The sequence below is a fragment of the Amblyomma americanum genome, chromosome 6, assembly GCF_052857255.1.
Source record: "Amblyomma americanum isolate KBUSLIRL-KWMA chromosome 6, ASM5285725v1, whole genome shotgun sequence".
Classification (NCBI taxonomy): domain Eukaryota; kingdom Metazoa; phylum Arthropoda; class Arachnida; order Ixodida; family Ixodidae; genus Amblyomma; species Amblyomma americanum.
Window position 1 is genome coordinate 2649714 of NC_135502.1, and position 22352 is coordinate 2672065.

At 46.9% G+C, this 22352-nt stretch overlaps 1 protein-coding gene and 1 long non-coding RNA gene across 4 annotated transcripts in view; both read right to left on the minus strand.

The window, feature by feature from the left end:
* The window catches only part of LOC144136193 (trans-1,2-dihydrobenzene-1,2-diol dehydrogenase-like), a 47923-nt gene that overhangs the window by 19441 nt on the left and 6130 nt on the right, over positions 1-22352 (minus strand). For 2 of the 3 annotated variants that reach the window (XM_077668275.1, XM_077668276.1), the window contains exons 2-3: positions 21238-21349; positions 12915-13078 (exon numbers count right to left, since the gene is read on the minus strand). In XM_077668275.1, the coding sequence (XP_077524401.1) occupies positions 12915-13078; positions 21238-21349 (276 nt within the window). The remainder of the gene's footprint in view (positions 1-12914; positions 13079-21237; positions 21350-22352) is intronic. The other variant, XM_077668277.1, reaches the window with a different exon arrangement.
* On the minus strand, positions 13097-21229 carry LOC144136194 (uncharacterized). Its single transcript, XR_013315573.1, has 3 exons — positions 16524-21229; positions 16349-16441; positions 13097-15178 (listed from the first exon to the last, which is right to left on the minus strand). It is a non-coding gene; the product is annotated as an uncharacterized LOC144136194 (long non-coding RNA).

The following is a 22352-nucleotide window of genomic DNA, read 5'->3' on the forward strand; positions in this document are numbered from 1 at the left end:
GCTAGGCGGCCTCGCAGACCTCGAGCATTCCATTGTAATACTGCCGATCGAGAGATTCTCTCCTGCAGTGAGGGTGCTGACGACGGTAGAGCCATAATTTTGACTGCTATTAAAGGGTGGCAAGCACCGGTTCAATAGCATCTAAAATTTGGACAGCAGCCTTAGCAATTGGCGTGTCCACTCCAGCAATTATCAGCCGTAAGGTGCCTATCAGCTGTTTCAGCATCGCCCTGATTTGATCATCTGTTGTCGACACAGCCGGCGGACGCACAGGCGGACGTGTCACAGAGCTTACAGTACGCGATGGTAGAAGTGGCCACTCTGCGGGGTCCTCCTGGGGGGTTGTCAGTCTTGGCTCTTGCGGAGCTGGAGGCAGTGGCTTTTGCGCGGCAGAGCGGTCTCGGTCCTCCTGATGTGTTGACACGTCATTTACTGAGCTCAATTTCTTCTGCCGACTTCGTGTCCTCCTCCTGGAGCGACGTACTGCGATTGCTGCTTCTCGGTGAGTAGAATGGTCTCTCACCATTTTCTTCAAGATCTTCATCTCTGTTTTCACCTTCGGACATTCCCTAGATGTTGCCTCATGAGGACCTTTGCAGTTGGCACAAACTGGAGACTCAATCGTACATGTAGGTCCATCGTGCACGCCACCACAACGCGGACATGTTTTCGTGCTCGTACACGCAGCACTTACATGTCCAATCTTCTGGCATTTTCGGCACTGCACCGGTCGGGGCACATAAGGACGCACTGGGTGCCTCACAAAACCCACTTTCACATGCGATGGTAAAGTAGTACCCTCAAACACTAGTTTGACACACCGTGATTTGCCGAAACGATGGATGTCAGTTATGCGAACAGAACTTGATAGCAGTTGCACCAAGTCCATATCCTTGATCTGTATGTCCACGTCAGAAATCACACCAGCAGTAGTGTTAAGTCCATGAGCGAAGAACGAGCGGACTCGTATGTTGCCAAGGACAGACACGGTCTTCAACTTATCCAGGGTTGCCCGGCTAGAGACATCAACAGAGAGGATATTCCTTCTTGCGTTAATACGCACTTCTTTGACTTGGCCCGGAACCAGTCGTTCAAGAAGAAGTGTCAAAGTCTGCCTGTTGATGGAGTTGAGATTCTCTTCCTCAACAGGCATGTATGAAATTGTGTAAGTGAAAGATTGCTCACTTACATTGGCCTCGTTGGTTGTTTTCTTGCTCACACTGGATTGGTGAGGCATCTTCGCTGGCACAATGGACTTGTTAGCCCGCTTCGTACACACACTGGGCCCACACTCAGTCGGGGTTTTGGAAAGCTTCCTCTTCAGGCGCCGACTCACAATCTCGGTGTAGCCTCCGTCGAACTCCTGTCATCCGAGTCAGAGAAACTGGACGATCCCGGGAGCTCTGAGGGGAGATCCATACTGCATCCAGGCTGATCTGTGCAGTTCACACTGCTAGCCACAGAAGGCAGCAGAGGCGGCGGGTCATCCGCCATCGCCTGGGACGGCGAGGTTGCCTTGAAGGCTACAGAAGCACAAAGTATTTCAAAAAAACAGGAGCTCGATCAAGAGATGCTGCCGTTCGCAGCGCTCTTCTTCTTCCTCCCCAACACATTAAATGTTAATTTTTTTTAACACATTAAAAAAATTAACATTCCCCTATGCACCTTGGTTTCGGTGACTGTTGGCGCCCTTAATAAGTTTGTCAAACGGACCCCTCATTTGCTTTACCTTGTTCGTTCTCTCTCTCTCTCTCTCTCTCTCTCTATATATATATATATATATATATATATATATATATATATATATATATATATATATATATATATATATATAACATCAGCCTTACTACACCCACTGCTGGGCAAAGGCCTCTGCCACGTCTCTCCAATTAACCCTATCCTTTGCCAGCTGCATCCACCCTTTGCCTGCAAACTTCTTAATCTCATCCGCCCACCTAACCTTCTGCCGCCCCCTGCTACGCTTACTACCTTCTATGATCAATCCAATATATATATATATATATATATATATATATATATATATATATATATATATATATATATATATAACATCAGCCTTACTACACCCACTGCTGGGCAAAGGCCTCTGCCACGTCTCTCCAATTAACCCTATCCTTTGCCAGCTGCATCCACCCTTTGCCTGCAAACTTCTTAATCTCATCCGCCCACCTAACCTTCTGCCGCCCCCTGCTACGCTTACTACCTTCTATGATCAATCCAATATATATATATATATATATATATATATATATATATATATATATATATATATATATATATATATATATATATATATATATATATATATACACCGCGTGTTTCATCGCATATTTTCAAAAATTCCTAACAATATTGGGTTCACTGTAGCAAAATATAGGAGCAGGATCACACTGTCTGTCTCGGCGGACACACTATGCTGCAAAACCCCTCTAATTATCCAGATAATTAACATAAACCTACTAATAAGTTTTTCAATCTTTGTAGCTGGGTGGTTACTCCCAATTGGGAGTTTGATGCCATGAACAGGACGACGTCATATCAGTTCTTGAAGCGAAGAAAATCTCAGTTTCTAGAGCACTACAGCGCGAAGAAATCCGACGCTTATTCCCGCACGAGGAACGCCGGAAGTATGGCGTAAGCGAAGCGTCCGCTGCTGAGATGCTTAATGAATGCAACGCCCAATTCGAAAGGCGTGTGCTAACTTCCTTCGCTAGAGAACGCCGGCGCTCAGCTTAGACCGCGGCCGGCGTTATCGGCTGCTTCGTCGCTCGGAGTGAGGAAAATTATAGTCATCGTCAGTTACGGGAACATCGATTTTGAGAGCCCTGATGGGCGCATCTGCAGGCGTTTTTTTGTGTTTGTGTGCGTGCCACTTCTGGTATGGCTGCCCGACGGGCCGTTTTCGTGCTTCCTCATGAATTCATTTACTCACTAGGCTGATCTTCTGTTTCTTATAATCGCAGCGCATCAGGAACCGAGTCCGAAAAAGAAAAGCTTTGTCAGCGTGGAAAGGAGAGCTTGCGCGGCAGTGGCTGTGTGCTATCGGGCAGTTGTCCTTGCGGTTGTGTTAGCGTGTGTTAGCTTCAGTTTCCCAACAGAGCGCAGTCGTTTGCATTTCAGGTGCTTCTCTCGGAGGTGCGCGTGTGACACGGCCATTGCAGTGCCAGTGTTTCAAATCACTTGAATGTGTGAAAGTGCCGCCTAGGATTAAAACGTCACGCCGCATTGTGTGAATAGTGGGAATGGCCGCGCCGCCGTAACTCCAGTACTCCACTGCCGAGAAGGTGGACATTGTGATCGCTTGTGTAAGCGCGCAAATGGACGCGGAGCTGGCATCCAGATTGTATGTTGCCCAACATCCTGGTCGTCGTGTGCCGACTCGTCCCACGTTCGTATCGATATTTAATCGATTTAAGTCTACTGGATCAGTTCATGTTCAGAAAAGGAAGGAACCAGGGAGCGCAACCGATGATTTTGACATTGATGTCCTGGCGTACGTTTCTGTCAGGCCAGAAGCAAGTGTCAGGGAAACCGCCAACGCGTACGGAGCCAGCCCGGCATCAGTATGGAGGCCAATATCAAGGCAGCTACCACCTGTATCATGTGTGTCTTCACCAGGAACTGACACTGAATGACTTTCAGAAACGGCTCGATTCTTGCTACCCGTGCCTAATTAAATGTGAGGAAGTCCCGGAATTCCTGCACAAAGTGATTTGGACAGACGAGGCCCAATTTTGCAGGAACTCCAATGTCAACTTGCAGAATGCGCATTATTGGTGCGATAAGAACCCACTTTAGCTACGCCAGCACAAGCACCAATTAAGATGATGAGCAAATGTTTGGTGTGGCATTTACGACGGCCGTATTGTCGGTCTTTACTTCATCTACGGAAACTTCAGCAAGAAAAAATACACAGACTGCGTCCTAAAAGGCGCAGTCAATGAATTTGTTTGTTATACAACTAGAATGTTCCCGGCCGCGGCGTTCGAATTTCGTTGGAGGCGAAATTCTAGAGGCCCGTCTGCTGTGCGATGTCAGTGCGCGTTAAAAAACCCCAGGCGGTCGAAATTTCCGGAGCCCTTCACTACGGCGTCCCTCATAGCCTGAGTCGCTTTGGGACGTTAAACCCAAATAAACCAAGCCAAACAACTAGAATGTGCTTAACATCTGCGGTCAAGGTTTCCTAATTAAGTATAAGCACTTCTTGCAGCACGGGACGTGTCTGAACCACCACATGGCAACTGAATTGAGCCAGCCGGTGCAGAGCACCTCATTGCTAAAACTGCAATTTTTTCACTTAGAATCTTTTCATCTACGAAGTCATTCTCATTTATTGTGGCAGGGAAGCCGATACAGCATAAAAAAATAGACGCTTTACAGAAATAATGCAATACATGTCGACATACCGGCACTATTTAAAGTTAAACAGTAATCTGCACACTGTAAGAGAAGAATGTCTTTATTCCTTTCACGAAGCTTGTGACGAAAATAAGAAAAAGGTTAAAACAACTCTTTTCAGAGTTAACCAGACAGGCAGAGCGCCAGGTGTGCTTACCAGTGTTCCCAAAAGCGACGACCGCGTAGCAGACGATGACTATGATTTTCCTTACGCCGAGCGACGAAGCAGTCGATAACGCCGGCCGCGGTCTAAGCTGAGCGCCGGCGTTCTCGAGCGAGGAAAGTTAGCACACGCGTTTCGAATGGGGCGCTGCACTCATTACATGTCACCAGCGAACGCTTCGCTTACGCCATACTTCTAGCTCTCTTCGTGCGCTCGGTTTCGGTCGCATGCGGAAAAAAGCGTCGAATTTCTTCGTGCTGCAGGGTTCTAGGAATTGAGTTTTCTTCGTTTTAAAAACTGAAATTATATCGTCTTGTTCACGGCATGAAACTTCCAATTAGGGCTAATACCGAGCTACGATAAATAAAATGTTAATTAGTGAGTTTTTGTTAATTACCTGAATAATTAGAGGGGTTTTGCAGCATATTGTGTCCGCCGGGCCAAGAGTTTGATCCTACACCTATTTTTTTGCTATACTTAACCCAATGTTTTCAGGAATTTTTTAAAGTGTTCGCTGAAACACCCGGTATATATATATATATATATATATATATATATATATATATATATATATATATATATATATATATATATATATATATATATATATATATATATATATATATATATATATATATATATATATATATATATATATATATATATATATATATATATATATATATATTAGGTAGATTAATAAATCCCTTAAGGAAAATTACTTATAAAGCAGCAGAAAAAACAACCATATATATATATATATATATATATATATATATATATATATATATATATATATATATATATATATATATATATATATATGGTTGTTTTTTCTGCTGCTTTATAAATAATTTTCTTTAAGCGATTTATTAATCTAAGTAATATTATCCCACTGATAAGCACAACACATTAAAAAAAAATAACGTTCCCCTATGCACCTTGGTTTCGGTGACTGTTAGCTCCCTTTATAAGTGTACACACACACACACACACACACACACACACACACACACACACACACACACACACACACACACACACACACACACACACACACACACACACACACACACACACACACACACACACACACACACACACACATATATATATATATATATATATATATATATATATATACACGCACACGCACGCGCGCACGCACACACACACACACACACACACCGGCCTTCGTTCGAATAAACAGCTGCGGGCAGTCTGTTAAATATATATGATGACATTGTTACCATGCGCAGGGGTCACCTAAGATACCAGCAGAACATAGACAACTGTCGAGCTTACAAGGTACAGAATAATTCGGAGCGACCAAGAGCGAAAAGGGTGCCAGTCAAAGAAATAAACTGGACAGAAGGCAAGGCTATGTTCTGGATGATAATGCGTAGCCTCCGATAGTACACATCCAATAAAATGAATAAAACCACGGGAGAGGGCAATGACTGACAGCCGCATGCAATCACTATACAAATATTGTGTCTAGTCATGTACAACGCATTTTATAAAGGGAATAAAAATCAGTGTTTGCGGTAACGCGTTACAAGTAACGGCGTCACCGGGAACGCGTTACTTTTTTCGGTAACATAGTAACGGTCTCGTTACCGTTTCCGAACTGTAACGGGTAACATATTTACGTTAACATTTTTCGATAACGTGAGGCGTCACGTTACTAGTCGCTTTTTTATTCCAATTGCCCCCTCCTCCGCCCCCTTTTCTTAGAAGACAAAGCGCAGAGCACCTAAAGTGCCGTTGCAAATAATGAATATGCACAGGTGCTCTCTATTACCCTTGTTGCGGCTCGCATGCAGGTCAGAAAACACCTCCTCTTGGCGACGCACTGAACTAGAAAAAAATACCAACAAAGCGCGAGACACGTGCACGAACAGGCATTCACACACTTGCTTTCACCTCACTCCTCTTCCCCAACTACTCACGCACACAACTCTCTAAAGAGTAGAAGTATGCCGAGCATTTTGGAACATCACATTTTTCAGAATTGCTGTATATTTGTTGCGAGTTCAGCGCTTTTGTCTTTGTGAAGTTAGAATTGATGGCGAAGTGTCATGTTGTGTTTAATTTCACTCAGAAAATGGCTTCACCATGTGCCACAGAGTTCGAAGCCATTACATGTAACTCTGCAGGCAACCTTAGGCCACTATAACATTGCTAAGCACCTGCACATTTGTCCAAAGTACGTATTCTCACTAAATCAAGATTTCGACCTAAATCGTTGTTTGGGCTAGAAGTTTTATGTGAAATATGGTCACGGGTCGTTCAGACGACGCGGGTCGAAGGCACAATGGGTTCAGTTGGTAGAGCAAGAGACGCGATATTCGGAGGTCGTGGGTTTGAATCCCACCGGTGGCATGGATGTTTTCTCTACTGCTTAATAAGTAGTTTTCTTTAAGCGACAGATTACTCGAAGTATTATCCTCCCCTTGATCAGCACTACAAATAAAAAGAAAGAAACATTTCCCTATGCAGCTTGGTTTCGGTGACTGTTGGCTGACTTCATAGATATATAACACGTTGAAACCCGCTTCCTAAAGAAACATTTAGTATACCAACGGTTTTGAATGGTGACCCGTCTTTCGTCACGTTTAAGATGATATCAGGAAATAAAAAGATTCGCGTATTCAGCGCACTATATGTAGATGGAGATGGCGAACTTTCTTTCTCCATTGAAAAAACAGACATATCACTAAATAGACAAACAGAGTGAAATACAGGAATGCTCCCATCGGCACGAAGTTTCTCTGTCACTTCACAACAAGTGAAGTGACAGGGGACTCTCAAACCAAGCATATCTCGACCCACTTCGACCCTCAAGCCAACATTGCCCTGTATTCTTCCCCCAGCCCGGCGCAAATATCAGCAACGTTACAAGCCTTCTAGACTTCGCTCCCCGTAGTGTGATCTGATTGATCTTGCCGCGGGCATTCGTACCTCCATCGAACGGTGTGCGGACGTGATCAACTCTATTCGAACCAAACGACCCCAAATTGAAGCCATATTCACGACATTGGTACTTCCGCAGCCCCAAACCACCGGCGACGTTTCCGCGGCGCCGTTTCCGCAACTGACCGTTGGTGCAGGAGTTCAACAGGCGAGCGGAGAGGTTCTGTTCACAGCTTGCTCAGCTCTGTGAAATACACAATAATGTGTTCAATTTGCACCACTTGCTGCAACCCTTTCACCCGTGCACAGTTCTGGCCGCGGATGGGGCTCATCCAAGTTGTGGTGGCGTCTCCATACTAGCGTGGAACAATCCGGGGGCATAGTACGACGCCATGGCTCGACCGCCTTCCCGTCCCGGGAAACAGTGCAGCAATATCTATCACCTACGATAGGACTATCATTGGCTGGAATACAACGAACGCCCCAGCAGGCCACTGCTTCCGTACCCTCGCAGAAACACGAAATAGGGGGATTGTCAGAGGCCTGGCGCACGGATATTCCTCCGAACGCTACTACCGTGCAACGCAAGTACTCGGCCAGCATCAAACCTACACCATAACAGGTGAATTCGGCCCATAAATCCCGAAGGCTCCTACTCCGCTCCTGGCTCATCTAATCCAGCAGAGCAGCGACCACCTTCCAGTGGGGTTCACTATCTGGTTTACTCCGCTACGACAAAATCTCGACCAAAGAGCAACTCCAGCAAACCGGGAGAAGCGCCGCTGGATTCCGCACCGACAACCTCAAGCTCAGCCGGCAGTCCATCGATGACATCCAGGACAACGCTAGTTCAAATTGCTGACAGACGCCAACAAACACTTGTCATTGGGAACAACCATGCCGAAAACCCTGCTACTCCGAAACCAAGGCATGACCTCAGACGACGCGGCGGCTCCGCCCAGCGGGTGAAATAGGATTGACGGGCTGGCCGAGCTTACCCGTCTATTCTCCTCACAGCTGATATCATACAAAGAAAATTTCTTAAAGTTACGAAAAATAACCGACAAATGGATTAGGCACAAGGTCCGCGTAAAGGCCCTTAATATATACCTCTAATTAAATACGGTACGAAAAGATCTTTCCGTGTCTGTAACTCCATCTATGAATAATTTTTCGAAAACACATAGCCTAGTTTGGTGCCAATCACTTTTTAGCGCATCCCTAAACAATTTGAAAATAACTACAGATCACAGCGCAGAGATCTTGGCATAATTCAGTCGGGCGGAGAGGCGGTATCATCTCAACATCGTGTCTAGGGGTCTCCGCATCCGCCTCGCATGCGGGAGGTGCGAGGTTCTATCACCAGTACTGCCGGGTACCCACCTGTGTTAAAATGGGTAGAAGCTTTCCCCTAGTCTGGTGCTCGGTTCATTTAGTGTGAAATGCTTGGGAAATGGTTGAGAAATAAAATCCTTGTGCCATGGCGCTCTTTGGCCATAGATGCCCTTGCGCCATAAAATCCATCAGCATCTTCATCGTCACAACATGGTACTTTCTACAATAGAAACGGAGTAGCTTGATGTTTTCCAGTCCAGAAAGACTATACAAATCTGGACTAAGATATATAAAATATTCTCGCGAGATAACATCCCGCTTGTTAAAAGAAGAGGGTGCGCCGTGGCATCACAACCGAGAAAAGATATAATGCAGACTAACGATACAAGGTTCCAAAAAACCATCTAACTCCATTCAATCAAATATTTGAAGCTTCGGACCTTCAGGAGAACATTGTTCATTTCTCAGATGCATGCCCAAACAAGGAGGAAAATCTGTCCTGTCACGTAGAATAAAATTCTGTCCAAATACAAGCCGATATGATGAATACCAATTAATGAGAGATCTCGACAATTTTTCTCGAACTCTGAGACTTAGGGAATACTCTTCCGATAAGCCAAACCAAAACTGTAACCCAATTCCCTCCGCTCGGAAACAATGGACACCCTGGCACAACCAAGATTGTCCCGATACCACTAACAGCAGCTGACGTAGCAAGACACCTTCAACTGCTCGCCCGAAACGTGACTGTACAATCGTGGTCTACCCGTGGAGGCTGGACACCCCGCTCGCACCACTTCGACCCATTAATTCCACTTGGAATAATCCCATTCGGCCTCCCCCGCGGTGATACTACGGTGTTGTGCCGCTTGTGGCTGGGTGTGGCGTTCACAAACGCCTCATCGCAATGGCAGACTCTCCAGCATGTGAGCAGTGCGGATGGGATGAAACGATCGGGCTGTGACTGCCCTCGTTTTGAGCCAGAGCGTGCCTTCCTGGCTCCTTCATTCCGCCGCTTGGACGCTCGTCCTCTTACAGAAACCAAGATTCTGGGGCCTTGGCCAAAACATTTATCACAAACGACAGTGGCGAAGGCGCACCTTAAGTTCTTAAAGGACTCGGGGTTCAGTTCCCGGCTATAAAATTTAAGTGTGCGCCCTCTGTCCCCTTGTCTTAGTGGTCGATGGACACGTGACAAAATAATTTCGTTACCGCTCTTTCTTTCCTTTTTTTATTTTTTTCCCCTGCCCACATGTAGGGTCGCCTACTGGGCATCACCTGGTTCACCTCCCTGCCTTTCCGTCCTTCGGTTTCTCTCTCTCTCTCTCTGATGCGGTAGGGATAAGCATCTGAACATGTCTATAAAAGCAATACAGCGAGACATCATTCGCGCCTTCGAGGGACATAAACTAGGACCACCGAACCTTTCAAGAGAAGAACGTAACACCTTAGAATCACTCACCAAACGAATGGACAATGTCATTAAACCCGTCGACAAAGGAGGCGGCACAGTAATTCTAGACAAAGAAAAGTGCATTCAGCAGGGATATCATCAACTCAATGATTCCAATTTCAAGGGGCTACTTCCATCCGATCCTACCACCGAGCCCAAGAAAATTACAGCAGAAGCATAAAAGTAACTCACCGTTAAGGCGAAATACCACCACAAATAAGCAAGGCGCTCACGGCAACACATGTGTCTCCACGGTGCTACTACATGCTTCCAAAAATACACCAATGAAATCGTCCGGGTCGACTGATAGTTTCCAGCATTGGTACACTCACAGAACCGATCTCCAGCTACATTGATTCGCTCATCAGACATATCCCTCCCGAACATACATTTTACATACGCAACACTATTCACTTCCTAAGAGAATTATCTTAATTTACCGCTCCAGAAGGCGCCTTCTTGATAACCCTTGATGACATCCGAGCTCTGGTCACATCATATGAAAAATACAAAATCTTGAACGCTCAACCATCGCAGCACTTACTAAGCTGGTCCTCAAACTCATCTCCTTCGAATTCAACAACTCCTTTTACCTAAAAACGAGTGGCACCACCATGGGCAAAAATGTGTAACCAAACTACACCAACATATTCATGCATAGCACTGAATCGGAGCTTCTTTGCTTACATCCAACAAAAGTGACTTTTTACAAACGCTTCCTAGATGGTGTATTCATGATTTGCACGGAAACCGAGGACCAACTCATCCTGTTTATTTCAGCATTGAACAGTATACATCCAAACCTTTCTTTCACACACACACCTACTCCGCCAATCAAATTAATTTCCTGGACGCCTTAATTAAAATATAATAAGGTACCTTAATCACCATTGTGTACAAAAAACCAACTGACAGGCAACAGTACCTTCATTACAAGAGTTGCTAACAACGCCACTACAAAACTTCAATTCCATACTCCCAGGCCATCATATTCAAACGAATCTGCTCACGCTCAGAAAATTTTACGGAAAACTCTAACCGTATGCCGGAGGTTCTGAAGCACCAACGCTATCCGGCCTCTATTATTTATGATGCGATTAGAAAGACGCAAATAATAAATCGTAACGAAAACCTTAAGAATCCCCGTTCAGCAGCCCCGAATGAACACCGCTCTAATGTCATCTTAACCCTCGCAAACAACCTTCGAAATAATAAGAGATTCTAACAAAAACATTTAAACATTTTCTGATAGTTTCACGGGTTACTTACAGATGACCACAACATTAAAAAAATTATGTGGTTCACTCTAATATTAGTAAACAAAAGCCTGTGGTTTGCCTACCTTGCCGGAAGAATCAATGCCAAGATTCCAAGCACATTGGCTCAAAGCACATGCTCTAATTTCAAACACGGCATTCGTGAAAGCTTCAATTGTGACAATAGCCACGTAGTGTACATGCTCGAGTGGGGCGACTGTCAAATGCAATGCACTGGTCAGGCAGAGAATTTTTTCCGAGTTTGATTCAATAACCACCGCGCGCACGCAAAATCTCTTCCCCTCCTTCTGCTGTCCAAACACCTTCGTCAAGAAAGTCATAAGTTTGACACATTGAAGGTTACGCTGCTACAGTGCAGCTTCCAAAACACTCACTGAAACTAACAGCCCTCTGAATACATCGCGTGAAGTCATGCCAATTTGCGTGCTTGCCATCAAGATGCTTCCTTTCTTCTTCTCCACCATTCATTCCCTGGTCATGGCCGAAGTTACTGCTCAAGCTATAATTGCAGTAAACTCCACTACACCCTATTTTTTTCCTCCTTTCTATCTCCTACTCCTTTTCAAATTGAACAAACAGAGTCTTACTCAGTACACAAAGCTTGGGCACTAAACAATGGCAATAACGAAAACTTGGGCGATTTTGCGTTTTCCAAAGCCTTATGGAAAGAGGCGAAAGTAGTTGCCTACATTTTATTCTTTCTTCTTTATATTTTCTTTCCTGTTCACCAAGCGCCTCCCTCCGTCATTTTATTAAATGTTGCCGTACCTTGCATCATCACAGTCTGCAACAACTGTGCCTCTGGGGGGCGGGTCGTGCTGTGATGTGCAAGGTCGTCCACTCTTAGGGTGAACACGCGATTGCTTGGCTGCGCCCTTCGGACCGCCAGCGCGTCCGTCAAAGTCGCGCATCAATGTTCAAAGGCACACGACACGAAGCGCCACTTCCGGCTCCCTCTTAGCCTGTTTACATTTCGTAGACTGCCCAACCCTCGGATACCATGTCTACGAGGAACAATGCGTGTCAAGTAGCTCGAGGACTTTAGAGTACATGGAAAATGTCATATGTGATGCATGGCACGCACATTCATACGTTATGTGTTGCAGCGAATCAACGGCAGTAGTGGGCAACACGGTCAAATAAACAAACGTTCCGCGCGCCCGACCCACTGTCAGCTGGCTGTGCGTAACAGAGAGGTGTCGCCTGGCGTCTAGAGTAGGAGCGCACTGACAGCCTGCGTCTGAGGGTAAAAAAATGGGGTCAACAGCAGGCACCTACGCTGGCGTGTCAGCCGCTCTAGAAGTCTCCACGGCCGTAAGAGACAATCGCTGAGACATTCCCCTTATCTCACCTCCATGAGGAAGAGCTTCTTTTCCTTGGCCAGCTGGCAGATCTCCTCCGTGTCCCGACTGTTCATGGTAAGCGGTTTCTCGCAGAGGACGTGTTTACCGTGCTCCAGCAGCAGCTTCATTGTCGGATAATGGTCAGGGTGGAGCGAGCCCACGTACGCGACGTCTGCACGAAATGGGTCAACACGGAACACAATCAGAATCGACACACACAACATTTCACATCAGAGAGAGGTTAAGACAGTATTCTTATATTTCCGTCAATCAGAATGGATCGGCTAATTTTCAAGACAGTCCAGACGCGATGGCAAAGCATGGTTTAAGTATTGAGCTATTGCCTTTTCCGCTACCGGGACAGGGCAGCCCAAGTTTGAGCCAGTGATAATTTCGGCTTTAGATCCAGTTTAAAATGTTTTGGGCGTCTGTTTTGGTAGGAGGAGGCTTTCTATACACTTCTTTTATTAGTTAATTCCAGTTTCTGATCACAAAACAGATCACATCGACAGGGAATAATCGAGAGGTGACATGTGTTTTCCCCTAGCATGTCAGTCTAAATGTGGCCTCTGTTTTAGTTTTACGACACGACGGAATCAACCACCCCTAAATAGTTTGATTTCCATCGCACAAATGGCAAAAACAACGGTAATGGGGCTTAAGCAGTGAGGGCCATGCGGCCCGCTGCACAGTACTTATGTGCTGCTTCTGCATTTTATTACTCTAAAGGCGTGGCATCCAGCGCAGTCACGCTAGCCTCGTGCACAGACTTGGCTGGGAGTTGCTTTCCTCTGACGGTGCCTTCTCATTTGCCGTGAGGACTCTGTGCTTCGTGTCACTTCCCTGATAATGTGCACCTCGTTACTCGAACCATAACGGCCGCACCGGGTGCCGCTCAGCAAGATAACCACGAGAAAGGCGGAGCGCTGCAGCGCTGCTGGAGATGGTTAGACTGGCTATCTTTTGCGTTGCCCACCGTTCAGTTTTCGAAAAATTGCTCCCCTGTTTCATTTGCGGAAAAACTTTCTTTCGCTGCGATTTGTTTCTTCAGAAAGATGAATCGCAAGAAGCTCGGAAATCGCAGCAGTTTGGGCTTTACTTTTTAAGCAGCGCACGTATCGACCCTAGGCGGTGATTATGGCCTGAATAGATGTGTGGCAGTTCTCGTCTGTTCCCATCTTCTCTTACAGTAACCTTTTCTTCACTTTCAGTCTCCTTCAGTGTAGAGTAACCGGTCTCTCCAATAAACTCCTCTCGTGGTGGGCTCGTGTGGGGAAGGTTGAGCGCTTTCGTTTTCGCGCGCATTGTGGCATCCATTAAAAAAAAATTAAGGGTGCACTAAATTATCATTACCTGTCACAGTGCGATTGCATAGCGCCTTTGTTACAGTACCCCAATGTACCTCACGATACATAAAGCGCAGGAAAAGAAATTGTATTAAGGGCGGACACTCCCATAGAGCCCAGTGGCCCAAAAGACTGCAGCGCACCAGGCGGCTGGAGGAACGACTTCTGGTTTCGGTTTCAGGAGCGCACTGTTTGACTGCTAGCTTGCGCGGCGCGCCCTTATGGAGCATTATGGCTGTTCTTGCCGGTCTCCTATCGTTTTAGTGCGCTAGCACTTGTAGTGGCCATGCCCTATATTTGGGCGTTGCTGGTATGAACTTGATTTTTCGGCAGGCTGCTGCCCTGCCCGCCATGTCAGGCGACAGCTCAAGTAATCGTGATGAGCTGGTCAGGAAGAGCAACCAGGATTGCAACTCAACCCAAGTCCCAACCGCTGCGTCAGAGGTGGTGGAAGTCCCCAGGGATCTATGAATGGACATCATGACCAATTCCGCACATATGGACATTAACCGAATATCGCTATCCGAACAACTGCCACTGTCAACACTGGATCCGAACACCGGAACCGAAGTGAAAACCGAACTGCTAGCGCGCCTGATTCGCATCTGGCTTAACCGCGCAAATCGACCATCCTTTTTATCTATTTATTCTCGGATCAGCAAAATGAAAATAAGATTCCGAGTACTCTTGACCGGCCATCAACGCAGCTGAGCCAAAACATTGGACAAACAGTGACCTTCCAGAAAAGGCATCAGATGGTTCGTGAAATGAACATTTATTTTGCTGCATATAAACACCAAAACAAACCAATAAAGCTGGCGTCGCCATTTGGCACTTCACTAAGCTCGTTCCAGGGTTTTTGTGCGTCGGCTGTTCTGGCATCAAGACACACAGCAGGGGCTGTCGCTCCCACCGGGCACCGTCAGCTGAAAATTGTAAATTACGAGCAAGTGTCATTGTGATAAACCAGATACCAAACTGTGCGAACAAGCGACACGTGCGAAAGATGCGAAATTACGAACACGGTCCCGCTTTTACGCCAGTCGAATGCGGAAGCATTTTTCCATTCCCCGACGTTAGTCTCTGCCCCCTCAACGCTAGATGGTCAGCGTACTACGCGTTTTGTTCTACAAAAATATTTGGTACACGGGCGGCCACAACACGGACTCCCAGCCAGGCGTTCACAGAATGCCTCCTGGACGGACTGAGAACAAATGCGGGGTTGCAATGCGCGTTGCCAATAGCGCAGGCGACGGAATTTTCGACGCACAAATTGCTGGTCTCAGAGCTATTCGTCCTACGCGCTATCTTTTCTCTGGCCGTTTTGAAAAGCGCACTTCCAGTGCTCTCACAGTACGTTTCCCTTCGACACATTTGCCCATTATTTCAACTTGACCACATTTTGCCCTACGCTCAACTAACGAATTAAAGCAAATTACGCATTATGGTCATAACTAAAACAGCACGTCCCCATAAGAGTCAGAGCAAAACTACCCGCGCCAGAGCACCTGGCGTGCCAAGGCGCTCTCGCTACCTGCGTAGTTTCGACACTGACCTCCAGGACCAGCGTGCTGTCAGAATTGCTAGCAGTGCACCGTATAGTTTCACAATTTTTTTAACCTTGTCACTGTCATGAAATCTAAGGTTCGACGAAATCTCGTCTGGTCGGGTGAATACGAAACGTCCTTCCATCTTGACAACACCTTTTGGTCGGCGCTTCATTATTTTCGCCAATGTATTCACCCGACCAGACGAGATTTCGTCGAACCTTATATTTCATCATGCTACGACGGTCGTATGGCCAGAATTTCATCACTCAAGTGAGTGAACAAGACTTCCGTGTGGAAGTCGAAACGTCCTTCCATCTTGACAACACCTTTTGGTCGGCGCTTCATTATTTTCGCCATTGTCACTGTCATAAACGATAAAAAACGTCGCGTCCCCCCTTTAAGAGTCAATGCAAAACCACTTCGTCATAGCTGCCAGCGGGCCCCAGCTATAACTGCGCAGTTACTGACACCGGCCGACTCGGCCGGAGTGCTCAGCTAACTTGCTTGAAATGCAGCGCAGTTAGACAAAAACAGAAAATTTGGAACCTTTTCCATTGTCCGAAACTGCAGGAGTGCCACGAACCCCGCCAGAATATCCGGCAGGCCACGAAGCGTCCGCGCTGCGGGCCTTTTAACGAACTGCGCAATTGAAGGCACCGGCTGGCTTGATGAGCCTCAACGGCTTGAAATGCAGCGTAGTTAAAAAAAAAGCATTTCTCACCTTGCCGTCGTCAGAAACCGCTGCAGTTCCGTGTCAAAGACCACGACAGTCGCAAAAAAATTGGGATGATGCTTAAAAGGTTCGCATTTAAGGGTGGAGCACAACAACCCGCATCTCGGCGTTTCCGTGCCGCCTCACCTTACTCGCCTCTGCACGCCTACCCTTCGTCATGTTGGGTTTACGTCTCAGTGGGCGACCCCGTCATGAAGCAAAAGCAGACGGCACCCGCATCTATAGTACATGCGTCCCAGAAGCTACCAGAAGCGCGTCTACAACGCCATCTGTTGCGGTAGCGCCATACCATCGCTGGATTTTCTATTGGGCGCCACATGCCGGCGCTAAAATCGTAGATAAACAAAGCGAAAGATCAGCCGAAATATACTTTGCGACTTGATTAATTATTACACACGTAATTAATTTATTTCTAATGGCGCACCCACTCATTATCCGACAGTCCCAAGGCAATGCACACATTAATCATCAGTTTGAATGACTACACCCACTGCAGGGAAAAGGCCTCTCCCATGTCTCTCCAACTAACCCTGTCCTTTGCCAGCTGCGCCCATCCTATGCCTGCAAACTTCTTAATCTCATCCGCCCACCTAACCTTCTGCCGCCCCCTGCTACGCTTACTTTCTCTTGGAATCCACTCCGTTACCCTTAAGGACCAGCGGTTATCTTGCCTTCGCATTACATGCCATGCCCAAGCCCATTTCTTCCTATTGATTTCGAACAGGATGTAATTAACCCGCGTTTGCTCCCTCACCCATTCTGCCCGCTTTCGATCTCTTAACGTTACACCTCTCATTTTTCTTTCCATGGCTCACTGCGTTGTCCTTAACTTAAGCTGAACCCTTTTTCTTAGCCTCCATGTTTATGCCCCGTAGGTGAGTACCGGTGAACTGCAGCTGTTGCACACTGTCCTTTTGAGGGATATTGGTAAACTGCAGCGCCATTAATGATCTGAGAGAACCTGCCATATGCACTCTACCCCATTCTTATCCTTCTAGTCATTTCCCTCATGATCCGGAACAGCTGTCACTACCTGCCCTAAGTAGACGTAATCCTTTACCTCTTCTAACACCTCGCTGCCAATTGTGAACTGCTGTTTCCTTCCTAGACTGTTGAACATTACTTTTGTTTTCTGCATGTTAATATTTTGACCCACCGTTCTGCTCTGCCTGTCTAACTCATTGATCATCATTTGCAGTTCACCTCCTGAGGCAATGTCATCAGCGAATCGCAGATTATTCCTATATTTATGTAAGCCCTATTTAAGGCGTTTTATATACGACACAATTTTTGGCGGTAAAACATTAAATTTTTGCGGTGTTCTTCTGGTGTATTTCTGCGGAAAGGCGAATCTAATTTTTGCGGGCTGTTCCGGCTCGGCATTTCTCTTGGTGGGCAGTTGCTTGCCTTGACACTGGCAGGCGGCGGCGGTCCCACCATCTTTGCTGCCTCCACGGTGCATTTGCAAACCTTAAACGGCGCGCTCTCTTCAGAATTCCTGCACCAAGCCTGATTCATGATGTGGAGATTCCTCATCGTGGTGCTAACTTTGGGGGCCCTGTTTTCGCACGTAATCCTTACAGTAACTCTGTCGTGTTTCAGCAGCGGGTCCCTCGTCGCCCGTCTGACTTCTCCGCTGCACGGCGGCCATTGCTTGGGGTTTCGTGCGCTCAGCCTGCTCTTCGCACCGCCGCTAAGCGTGAGTACCCGGTGGACCTCCCATCGTCGCCCGACCGGTACTCGTCCTGCAGCGGCCTTCGTGAGAACCTTCGCTTGCCTGCAGCCATATCCGTGTCGCTGCCTTTGTCTTTCGTGCAGTTTCCTCGCTGCACGGTGGCTATCGCGCGTTCATCCCTTCGTGCCCCCGCTCCGCGATGGTAACCAACTGCCTCTTTGTCTTTATTCGACCTCCCGGCCGCGCAGCGACTATGGAGCGCGCACAATTGGCACCATCGCTGTGTAGTGATTCTTCGGCGATCTTCCCCTGCTCGCGCGACGTTTCCACCGTGCTGCGTCCGCGCGCCTCTGAGTGTATATCATTTACCAGTGCTGCTGTCCGTCCTCAGGTAATTGTGGCCACCTCTACGTGCGCTTCGTCGCTCACATGCCCTCCTCTGGAGCTGTTGCAGCTGCAGCTGCAGCGCCTCACTGTGCTTACGGTGTCTCCGTGCTCTGCTGCTACATGGACGAAGCTGGTGGCGGTGACTCTATGGTGGATTGTACTTCCAGAATACCGCAGCGACTCTATAATGTCCCCGAGGGCTGGTGTAGCTGCAGCAGATGAGGTAAGTAGCTAACTCCAGCAGACACCACCGGGTGTGGGCCTGGAGGCCTCTCTGCTCTTGCTGGTGTCATAGGTACTTACCTGCCATCGCATGACTCGCTGCCTGTTGTCAGTGTCCTGTACCAGCTGGAGTGAGCGGCGCTTGAGTGTGTCATTCGACCCATCTTTCCCACGTGTTGTGGATTATCACCCAGAAACCACAATCCCTCCTGCCCGCCCTGTGTCCTCCTCTGCTTCGGTGTCTTTATGAGCACCCAATCCACCCACAATCCCGTTCTCCAATCTCGTGATCCGAGCAGTGCTCGTTTTAAAGAGCAGCAGAACCGTGACGTCTTATGCCCCAATATTGTCACAGCATTCCTCTTATCTTGTTCGCATGCATGTCTATGGCTTCGTTTAACAAATTGGTGTACAAAATATGCCGTCGCTCTTGCTATAATTGATTCGCCGTGCTTATGTAGTTTCTCGCCTTCGTAGGCTATTTGACTACATCAGCTTGGTGAATCAGCATCCGGACAGGCGCAGAATGTGCGCATATTACTGGACTAGAGCTGTACTTAAAGCCCCGTTACTTTTTTTCTCAGAGGCGAAGCCGCCATGCGCGCGTCAAGCAGAGGGCTCCTTAAACATCTGACTCAAAACAATATCGACGCATTTCTTTGCGCGGGTTTCACTTAAATGTTCTGTTTTTGAGCTGCAGCCTATTGTTCAATAACCTTGCGGCTTATAGAGGCTATTGTGGGATAAAGGAACAATTGTTGTGCCACAGTCTGTGCAAGGATGGTGGGAAAGTTTAAAGGGAAGCAGAAGCACTTTTCTAGAGAATTGAGTTCCATGCGGCATTTTATAGTTTTTAGTCCGCTGAAAAAGAATATCGCATTCGAAAAGGGCGGAAATGAACGCACAAAGCTGTTTTTTGGAAGAAAACGGGCACCAGCGTCTCAGGGCGCAGAGCGAACGCCGCGAACGCCCGGGATCGTCGTGACGTCATCTACGGGGATCTCCGGCCAGCACCGACTGTGTTGCTGCGTTGCGCGTTGCTTCAGCTGGCTTGAGAACTTCGTTTTGCAAATTATGGATCCGTCGTTCACCAAAGCGCAGGCCGAAAAGCAGCAAGCAAAGCAGGACGGCCGGCAGACTATCCGTGAATGGCGTCACTTCCGCCAGTTCCGTCCCCCCATTCGGCGCTTCCGGAAGCGAAGAGGGCGTGTCGGCGGCGGGTTTTTAACAAGGGATTGCGGCTCATTTTGCGAACAGAATCGAGAAAAAATTTACACACATGATTTTCAAAGCCCCTTCTTCCCAACCACAGCGTTTCATGCAATTTGAAAACCGTTCCAGCTTCCCTTTAAGGTATCGCTTCTGCCTAATTATTTATTTTATTTTTTATGTTGTTGCACCATGGGCGACGCGGTCAGAGCTTTTTTTTATTTTTCTTGGGCTCCCCACTATCTAACGAATGTTTCACAACATAACAAGCGCGGGCGTTCAATTGCATGTCACCGCGACTAGGAAACGTAGCCCGTCTCAGGAGATCCTTAATCGAATCTTAGCTGCTTTGTTTTGTTTTTTTTGTGCTCCGTTCATCTGCATCAGATGCTGGTGATATGGACTATTCCAGGCACGCTCTTTTTTCTCCGCTACCCAATTTATTGGAACCTGCTCAGATGCTGCTTGTGCCGTTTGTTTTGGATAAAATATTTTATTCATCATAATAAAAAGCATTGCTTTGATATTTTTCGCATCTACGTAGAATAACAGAAACTGACGCCAGCATCAAGCTTGTAGCATGCAACAGGATTGTTATTCAGTGCACAATGCAAGCTTTATGTAAGCCCAACGTGCTCAAGGTCCTCTTGTGCTGAACAAAATGAACGAAATTCACGGAAAAAAAATGGGGGCTACAAAGCATATTTCCAACATCTTCTAAACTACCTCCATTCGTATAGAAAAGGTCTCCCTGTTGCTCACTCCTAGACGTTTTTTGCAACGCTTCGAAGACGTATTCTGTAGATCACATTTAGAAGTTTCTTGACTGCGCCCAGAACACGTATTCTGAAACGTCTTTTAACCGGACATTAGACGAGCTATATGACTGATATAAGACGACAACCGGCCGAAAACGAATTTCCCACACCGTTTCCTAGCCGTTTATTTCGTTTCGGGTAGTTACTCCGAAGACACCTTATACCTCAGTTTGTGCTAGCTGGGTTGCGCAGTTTCACTCGCGCTATTTTAAACATTTCCAGGAACAGGTGCCTTCAATGCGCACCCTCTGAAGAACCTGTGTGCGCATATCTCTGCATGATTTTTAGTCTAGGTCAGTTTTTCATTACCATCCTCAAATTAGGTACGTGCATTACGAGGCAGACAGCTTCAGTGATTAAAGAGAGCGTTCCCCTTTGCTCCCTTCCTTACCGACGTCTGGATCCCTCGAGAGCTCTTCGTACGTTGCGTAAACTCTGGCGATGCGGTGTAGTTCACCGAACCGTTTGGCGTTCTCCCAGTCCCTTCCAGCCACAGCCACGACCTGAGAGAAGTTGATAACAAGGAACTCGAACGCATGGCCGCTGCTTGACAATTTTATTGCGCAGCCGAATTATAGGACAGCCAGTTGCATCAATTTGTTGCTTAAAAATTCGAATGCTATAAGAATAATTTGGCTGCCTAATACCGGCCGGTGACGGTGCCTCATTAAAAAGTTTTGATTTCAGGTCCCAGGTAAAATTTTTGTCACTCTAGAAGGCAAAAAAAAAAAAGGTTGAGAATGAGGAATTTGCAAACTAAATCTTAAACAAGATGCATCGAGGGCTGCTTGAAACTACTCATCCAAGGTAGCAAATCTGCATATTTAAAATAACTCTAACGAGTCATTCGTTGAGTCACCAGCACTGGCTGTGAGTCTTATGAGAAGAACGCATGTACAAGCAAGCAGTTTTCTTAAAAATTTGTCAATACAAATGTATTACTTTAGCAGCTACGTTTTTATGAAAACCGGTAGCGTGTGGAATTGCGCCATTATAAATGTGCGTTATTCTGTCCTCCACGCCTCGGCCTGGTAATATGCGCAAGCGAAACCATGATTCCCACCTGCTGCCTGGGGCTTAACATTACTGAAATAAAGGGAGCAATTAAGCTGGAGAGCTGGAGCCCCAACAGCATATTGTTTGGAGGCGCCTGGCCATGGGAGAGTGTGCGCTTACGAGGTTAGTTGATCTTGGGCGGTAAAACTATTCCTGTCATCGCGCCTAGGCACCACGAGAAGTATGGGAGGATTGTTTTTTTTTTCAGGTGCAACTTGGCGAGTCACGTGGTGGAAAAAGGTTGGCGACCTTCGAAGCGGCTGTGGCAGGAAGCGATTTCTAACACTGCACGTCGCAAGCAGAGGGAAATGAAGATGGGGTTCCTGACAGCACAAACAAAATACGGAGACGTTCAGACAAAAGCCCTCTTGTCGAGACGTGTAGGCTTGTGGAGTTATGGCTGCCTCTGGCCCTTTGTTCATTTTGTATTGTGTTATATGCGTTATATAC